General features: G+C 36.7%; 1 protein-coding gene across 1 annotated transcript; it reads left to right on the top strand.

The window, feature by feature from the left end:
• Positions 1–498: 498 nt before the first annotated feature.
• On the top strand, positions 499–5,114 carry LOC139845106 (protein kinase STUNTED-like). Its single transcript, XM_071835329.1, has 10 exons — positions 499–687; positions 782–855; positions 1,296–1,414; positions 1,588–1,703; positions 2,032–2,589; positions 2,975–3,223; positions 3,317–3,480; positions 3,727–3,954; positions 4,041–4,190; positions 4,604–5,114. The coding sequence occupies exons 1-10, from the start codon at positions 519–521 to the stop codon at positions 4,859–4,861; spliced, it is 2,085 nt and encodes a 694-aa protein (XP_071691430.1). The 5' UTR covers positions 499–518; the 3' UTR covers positions 4,862–5,114.
• The last annotated feature ends 3,509 nt before the right edge of the window (positions 5,115–8,623 follow it).

Raw genomic sequence — 8,623 nt, 5'->3', positions numbered from 1 at the left:
CAACTTCATCAATTTTGGATTAAAGATGGAGTTGCATTATAAATCTATCTTGATTTTGGGTTAGTTTTTTCCAATTTATTTACTTTTCTTTTCTAATTTTTGTCGGTATCCCTAATTTCAGATTTTCGGGTAGGTTTAATACTACAGGTGGGGTTTCTATAAGAATAATAAAGCTTTTGGCTTTTAGCCAAAAACTCATAATTTTAAGATCTTCTAAAACAGTAGTTTTGAATGTGAAGTTTCTAGATATAAAGTGGGTTATATAGTCATTCTATTTTGGGGGGCTACGTTCTTTTGGTTGTATTTAGTGGATGCTCTGCAAATTTAGTGAAAAATTAGAAAATGTTGAAGAAGAATTTGCAGAGTTTTTATTGAGAAAATAAAAGAAGGTGCATAATAATAATAATAATAATAATAATAATAATAATAATAATAATAATAATAATAATAATAATAATAATAATAATAATAATAATAATAATAATAATAATAATAATAATAATAAAGTAATAAAAACAATGACATTTGAGGCTGTTGATCATAATCATCATCATGGTGTTGAAACAAAGAATGTTTTGGTGGGAATTCGATTCGATGAATGTGGGAGACAGCTTCTTGATTGGGCTGCGGTAAAAGTTGCTGATGCTGGTGATCGTGTTATTGCGATTAATGTTTGTCGAAATTCTGGTAATTTTTTGAATATGATGTTATGTTATTGTTAATAATGAGCATGTTTTGAATTTTGTCATGAAATTCTGCAAATTTGAATGATTTTTTGCAGATTCTGTATCTAAGTACAAGACTTTGCTAGATGATTATTTGGCTGATTATGAAGGTCTTTGTGATCACAGACAGGTAATAATATTGTTAAGGTATTTTATGAACAATAGTTACAATTATTTATTTATTTATTTATTTATGTTATAAATAAAAGAAAATAGGCTAACTCGAGCAACTGATAAGGTTACTCCTTTTTTGTCCTGTAACAATTGCATGGTCTGTGCACCAAGGTGGCCTTGTCTATGTTACCTAAACACATGGTTTATAAAGGATACAATTTTAAAAGTTATTCAGGGGGACAAATTTTGCCATGTTTCGGACAAAGACCAAACTTATGCCTAAAAGTTACTGAAATTTTCTACCTACTATGATACGTGCGAAGACAGAAATCTGATTGCATGTGATTTATATCAAAACCAACAAAATAATAATGAAAACTTAAGATAAATTCAGTTAGATATTTGAAGGTTCTGGTTTTTGTGTAAAAGTTAAATTTTGAACTATGGGTTTTTCAGGTGGACCTTACTGGACAAGTACTAAGAGGGAATTCAATAAGAAAAGTATTGGTTAGAGAAGCAAAGTATTATTCTGCAACTGCTGTTATTGTTGGTGTTAGCAAGATGAAGGCTTTCGGGTACGTTGATCTTTTATAAAATTAATAAAATACTCCCAATATTTAAATTAAAAAATTCAAATGTGAAGACTAATCTTTACTTGCACGGTATCCACATGGTACTACTTTGGACGGTGTGCTTGCTTTTATTTATTTTTGTTTATGTATTTTTTTAAAATTTATTTATTCTGCAGGGGTTGGTTATCAATTGCGAAATACTGTGCGAAGAAACTACCTTTAGCTACTGAAGTATTGGCAATCCATAATGGGGAAGTTGTTTTTAAGAGGTTTTCTAATGGCCAACTTTCAGGTATGTATTGCTTATGGTGTTTTACTTTAAATTAATCATGATTATGTTAGGCATATGGTTCGGTTCATGTTACAATCGAATGACCCTAATCCCTTCCGAATCTGTACATTTTACAATGAATTATATACAAAACAAGAAGAATAATCACACACACTAAAAGTATAGTAGTGGTTAGCCTAAAAATATATAATCACCCTCATGTTAGTCTCATGTGCATGTTATTTATATTTTACCATTTATAACGAATCTCCAGGTTATATTTTATCCTGCATTAAATAACATATATCAATATCTAATTTTCTTTTTTTATATATATTTTTTTGAAAAGGATCAATGAGAGATCCAAGGCCAAGTTTCTACTTAATTGGGAACTCACAATTGAAAGACACCCAGTCAGAGTTTTGTGAGTCCGAAGCATCGGATATGGGGAGACACAGTTCTGAAATGGTACACAGCTTAAAAGGCGAAGATTTAGGCCCATTTGAGCTGCGAAAGAAAGCTTTGAGCTCGGTTTCTGTGGTAATAGAAGATTTTGCACATCAAAGACCAGGCTGGCCTTTACTTCGAGCCAACAGTGTGTTAACCCCATCAGCAATGGAAGCTAGAAAAATGTCGGTGGTCAAGTGGGTCATGAACCTACCGAACCGGTCCACACCTGGAACTCCTAGGACGCCTTCTTCGTCTAGTAGTGACATCAGCCCTAAGAGTTTGGGTTCTGATTCAAGATCTGAATGTAGCATATTTACAAACACGAGTAACGATAGTAATACGCCTAAGAGCCATGAGTTGCCTGAAATCTTGAATCTTATACTCAAAACGAACCCGTCTCGCTGCAAATGGATCGCGTTTGATAAACTCAAAGCCTCAACTTCTCACTTTTCATCAGGTAATTACACATTCTTAAGTTGTGCTTTTGTTGTATTTCTCAAAGTTTTCTCTTTAGTAATAACTAACAAGAATTATCAAAACTAAAAAATGGATAAACTTTCTGTTAGGTATTATAAGAGTGTTTATTTCACTAATAATTCCTTTTAGTAAAAGTTATCAAGTATAAGTTCCTGCTTAGTAACATCTACTCAGAGCCTCAACTCATAATCAAAAGACTTCCTGTTAGGTGTTGTTGTATGAGTACATATTTTTTATTTATTTTTTTCCGGAGTGGCGAAGCCTTTAATCTTCGGTGCCCTGTTTTTGGTTTTCGCTGTATATTTTAAGATAAAACACGTTGGACAATTACAAGATTTTGACTAAAACTTGTGTTTTTTTGGCAGAGAATCTGATTGGAAAAGGTGGTTGTCATTGTGTATATAAAGGGACATTTTCTGATGGAAAATCGGCGGCTGTCAAGATTAGGAAGTCGTCAAGAGAAGCATGGAAAGATTATATCTCCGAAATCGACATTATGACATCACTAGATCACAACAACATTACACCTCTTTTAGGAGTGTGTGTGGAAGACGATAACTTGATATCTGTTTATGATCTCGTGCCTAGAGGAAACCTAGAGGACAATCTACATGGCAAGTCTCCTTCAAAAGTTTTAAAGAATTTTTTTTTTTATGTAAATTTCATTTAAAACTGTGCATGATTTTATTGTGCAATTTGGTTTTTAGGTGTGACGAAGGATAAATCGGTTTTGTCATGGGAAGTAAGATTAAATATTGCAATTCGAGTTGCTGAAGCTTTGAATTATTTGCATAAAGAGTGTTTGAGACCTGTTATTCATCGTGACATTAAGTCTTCAAACATTCTTCTCTCTGACAAATTTGACCCACAGGTATAATGTTATTACATCTAGTAATGCTCGAGGTGGCAATTTTAACCCATTTACTTATGAGTGTCAATTCTGAGTTCTGACACTAATTACTTTGAGAAACTTTCATTAGATTTTGAACAGTAGTACTTGTTGCCAAACAATCTAACCCGAGATACCCGTCCCAAAAAAGTTACCCATATTACCACCTATAAGTAATGCTTTTTCGAATCTTACCATAGTTTTCCGTCCCTTGAATCTTGTTTGCAGCTATCTGATTTTGGGCTTGCAATATGGGGCCCCACAACTTTGCCTTTCTTGAGTCACAGCGATGTAGTCGGAACTTTCGGGTATCTTGCGCCGGAGTATTTTATGTATGGTAAAGTTAGTGAAAAGGTGGATGTTTATTCGTTTGGCGTTGTTCTCCTGGAACTACTGACTAGAAAAAGACCGATAAGTTCGGATCCTGTTAAAGGCGAAGATAGTTTGATTATGTGGGTAAGAATCTTGATATCATTTTTATTAACAAAAAGCTTTCAGATTGTTTATTCTTTATTGTTGTAATTTTATCATGTATAATGTAGGCAAAACCGAAGCTAGAAAAAGGGGATCTAGCAAGCATATTGGATCCGGATTTGGACTTAGAAGCCCGCAAAGATGAAATAGTTCGAATGGCTCTGGCTGCTACTCTTTGTCTCACACGCTCAGCTAGAAGGCGTCCTACAATGAGCCAGGTTCCTAAAAAACCCTTTCACTCCTAACAGTATCGTTACAGTTTGTTTGTAAAGGTGGCAATTTCAATCCGTTTATGTGAAACAGGTCTATTAGGGTCCTAATTATATGTATAATGGGTCAAATGAGTGAAGTTGATCGACTTGATTGAAAATGAACGGGTTGAGTGGGATGAAAGTCGCCAAAAGTGTCAATCTAAATATTTTCAACCTGTTAAATTGTTCTATTTTCAACCTATTAATATATATGAAAAACTTTCGTATAACTTTTATTTATTGAACAAGGTCCATAAAAGTGACAGAACGACACTGCTTATATTACACATTTATTTACCCCAACACGTTATCCCACCTTTAGATACATATGTGTTAGGGTATTACATAACTGCGTTTTTTTTCATTTTGTGACAATTTAGGTTTTAAAGATCTTACAAGGAGAGCACGAAGTAATTGAAAAGGGAACTCAAAATGATCTAGAAGTGTCGTGTAACAATGAGGATGACGATGATGATGAAGTTTATCCCGAATCAAATGCAGAGTCTCACTTAAGTCTTGCATTTCTTGACGTTGAAGACAAGTCATTATTTGGTAGTGTGGATGTAAACCAACACACCCGTGTTTCATTACAAGGATACTTGAGAGGAAGATGGAGTCGATCTTCGAGTTTAGATTAATTAGCTTTGTTTGTGTTTGGTGAGATCTCATTTGAGTTGAGAAAATTCTTCCATGTTCAGAAGAAGAATTATGTAAATATACTTATATGTGTAGTTGAGAATATACATGTGTGAAGAGGAACTTGAAACAACTAGTTAGGTGTGATGAATTAGGTGATTATTGAAATGTAAACTTGAGTTGTTAGGGGATTTAAGAATCGCTCACAATGTGTCCTTTTTTTTTGTTAGTAATAAATCAAATTGTGACATATTTACCATCATATCGTTTAGCCATTTAAAATGCTATTCAACGTTGCAATTTTTTTCGAACCATTAGCTATTTGTAGTGTGTATCTGATATGCGAACCATTAGCCATATCAGTTTTCTCCTCGGCAGCAGTTGGGAGCGGGTTATACAACTGCGGGAGATGAACGCGTAGGTGGTTAAGTTCCCTTTGGGTGATCCCATACTGCTTTTCAAAAGAAAAAAAAAATGTAAGTTTTTAATAACATACACGAAAACTCCAGCACACAGAATTTCTCTACTGATACTGTGCAATACATCATAAAACACGGGTGATTCGTACTAGGATCTGGCGTTGTTAGGCACACCACATGCGTAGACAGTTATATAGGATTAGTAGTTAAAACTGATCCATCAATGTACCATGTAACATGCTGTTGTAGTCCTAAAACTTTCTATTAGACAAATATCAGTTAATCCACCAAGGCACCAACACTATTTTGCAGTTCAATTTTTTTTTCTTCTTTTTTTTTGCTAAAAGTACGGAAACTCATATAGAAACGTAAACGTTTTCAAAAAGAAAACGCTTACAACAAGAATTAAAAAATGGGCCCATGACGAAGCTCGAAGCTAGAATGTTACAAAGAAAAGCTAACGATCAAACAATCTATAACTGAGCCTAGCCCGCCAAAACAGAACAACCAAACAACAACCGAAAACAGAAAAATTCAAGCACTAAGATAACCACCTATACATTTTGAAACTAGACTAATGTTTTGTGGTAATGCAGAGTTGTCACAATTTCAAGTATTCCACCACATTTTTTTTTTTTCTTTTTCTGAATCATGAAAACTGACGCAACAATTATACACTGTATATTTATATGAGCAATATTATAAGGCGGTCAATGATAAAGTGGTCCCGGATGTCATTTTGGCTTCTAATTGTGCGGGTAAGTCCATGGAAGACGGACCCCTTGCGTGTCCGTGCTATGGTAAAAAATGCAAATCGAAGTGCCTTAAAGCTTCAAGGTTCGCTCGTGAGCACAAGGTCTCTTTTGAGTGCATTGGAGGTAGGAATATGTATCATCGCAAAATGAAGAAGCCCGTTGTCGATACCACTCCTAATTGGGCCGAAAGAAACTCAGACCTTGAAGATGATGTGAGGACTGTTGGTGTAACATAATCCGTTGATGTCGGTCCCACGCTTCCTAAAAGATTAGAAGGTTTGAAAAAGGAGAAGAAGAACAAGGATGATGACTTGGTTAATCATAATGATGAAAAGAAGAAGAAAGGTCTTTACCAATTTTAATTGAACTGAGTGGAAGAAAATATTGCGATTGCGAGGAGCCATCATGTGAAGGTTTTTGTAAATCTTGGCGTGTTTTGAATAGAAATGTATCAATGGTTCAACTCGGAGACATAAACAAGGGGTCGATAAAGAAAGCGAATGATGCTTCCAGTTCGGGTTCTCATAAGCTAAAAGATTCCGATGAAGATATGGAATATGACGTTGCAATTCAAAACTTGTTTATCGGATCTTTTGACGACAACAAGAGCAGTTCCTCTAACGTACTCTCATTTAAAATAGAAAATCGTTCAGGTAAAGACTTTTGTCGGGAGATTGTTAACGGTAAAATGTTAAAAGTGGATCCATAATTTTGGTGTACTGTAGCGCTTATTGCGTTTTTTTGTCTATGTGTTTGTTGGTGTTGTAGTTTAGGCAGTGCCATTTTGTTCAGTATTGGTATGGTTTAGGGTAGATGAAGTTCGGTTATAGATAGTTTGTATGTTCGCTGCTTTTTAGGTACTGATCATGCATATTTTTACCATAGGGTTAAATATGTCTGCTCAATACGTAGAGGGGTTTAAAGATCTTAGAATGTGGCTCTCCGGTCCGGCTACCGTGAATAACCCTGGCCGACATGATGATGTCGGCGGGGTGGCCAAGTGATTCAGTCCACCTCCGATAACGGTCGTCGATCAAGAGGCCCCAAATAAGGTCGTAGGTACTAGCTTACGAAAGACTAACCTGTTAACCTTGAAAAGATGCCGAATGATGCTTTTGTATCGTAGGTGATGGTTACGTAATATGATGTGTCTCGTAGGTGATGATTAGGGTTTGTATTTATAGGCAAACCCTAATTCTAGAACCGTCCCAGATCATAATAACCTCATCCATAACTGACTCCCCCGAATCACGGATATAATTATGGAAAAGATATTTACTTGACAGCTAAGCAACCGCTGTACCGAGAACAAAGGAATCAGATACAATCCGTATACCGCATAGCACACACAAGCACACGTATACGCACACTATTAAGCGCCTGCATGCATATGAGGTGCGCATGCGGGTTGCGGTATCATTATGTCCCCCCAGTTTGATGTTATATGACGCAAGACACATGACATCAAACTATTAAGCGGAAAAAAAAGAAAACGGCTAGCAATCAATGTTCCGCGTGCGTTTCGAGGTCATTTAATGTCTGTCACTGTCGCAGAAGACCATTCAGCTGACAAGACATAAAGTGGCAGTTGGCAGGCGCGTGTCAGCCACGCGCTCATAGGTAACCATACCCATCTGACATCCTCACGCGCACTCAAAATGCTAACCGTTGATCGCTGAACACGTGTACAGCCACGATAAACCCATTCCAACCCATTGTTCCAAATCGTCTCTATAAATAGCCCCAAATCACACACATTTTCATTTTTCTGCTCCAAGCTTCCTCAATACGCTGCTACATTCAATTCCGATCAAATCCTAAATACTCCGGCCACCGTCTAAAGGTTAGTGATTCTCCAACCATTCTATAGAAAATGACTAAGGCTAACGAAACCTATGTAGATAGTGTCAGATCGATTATAGAGCAGAAACATATTGATCACTTAGTTAAACAATACCCGCCGTTAGCAAAATACAATCCGGTGCCACCCTTGCCCAATCAGCGTGCTCACGAGCCACCAGAGAAAAAGGTGGTCATCTACGAACATGCGTTCAAGCATGGTAACTTTAGGGTTCCCCCATCCGACTTCTTCCTAGGCGTATTAGATCACTTCGGAGTGGGATTAGGACAACTACACCCTTATGCCATAGGCAAAATAGTTCTGTTTGAAATGTTGTGCGCCGCACTCGATAGGGTTCCGTTGGTTAAAGTTTTCTGTCATCTATACCGCTTAGCCAATCACCACAAATCCTGGTTCACCTTCTTTGCCCGTCAAAATTTCACCAAAACCCCAAAGTCGAATGCGGGTAACTGGAAAGAAACTTTATTTTTCATTGACCAAACTGTAGTTGGTACCGCTTTTCCGCAAACGCTTATATGGTGTTAGAAGGTGGAAAAGGATGTGAACAAAACCCCGGTCCTTGATGACGAGGAAACAAAGCTGTTAGCGGAGTGCGCTAACGCACAGCTGGTGCACCGGTCATACGGGAACGTAATGTTGCGGCTAGGGAAGATATCCGTACACTGGCCATGGGAGGATGTGCGTCCAGCCATAGTCGGACCGGATGGAAAGGGTAGGAATAGTATAATC

The sequence above is a fragment of the Rutidosis leptorrhynchoides genome, chromosome 4 (assembly GCF_046630445.1).
Source record: "Rutidosis leptorrhynchoides isolate AG116_Rl617_1_P2 chromosome 4, CSIRO_AGI_Rlap_v1, whole genome shotgun sequence".
NCBI lineage: Eukaryota > Viridiplantae > Streptophyta > Magnoliopsida > Asterales > Asteraceae > Rutidosis > Rutidosis leptorrhynchoides.
Note: the sequence above shows the minus strand (reverse complement) of the source record. Positions and strands in the feature narration are given on the sequence as shown.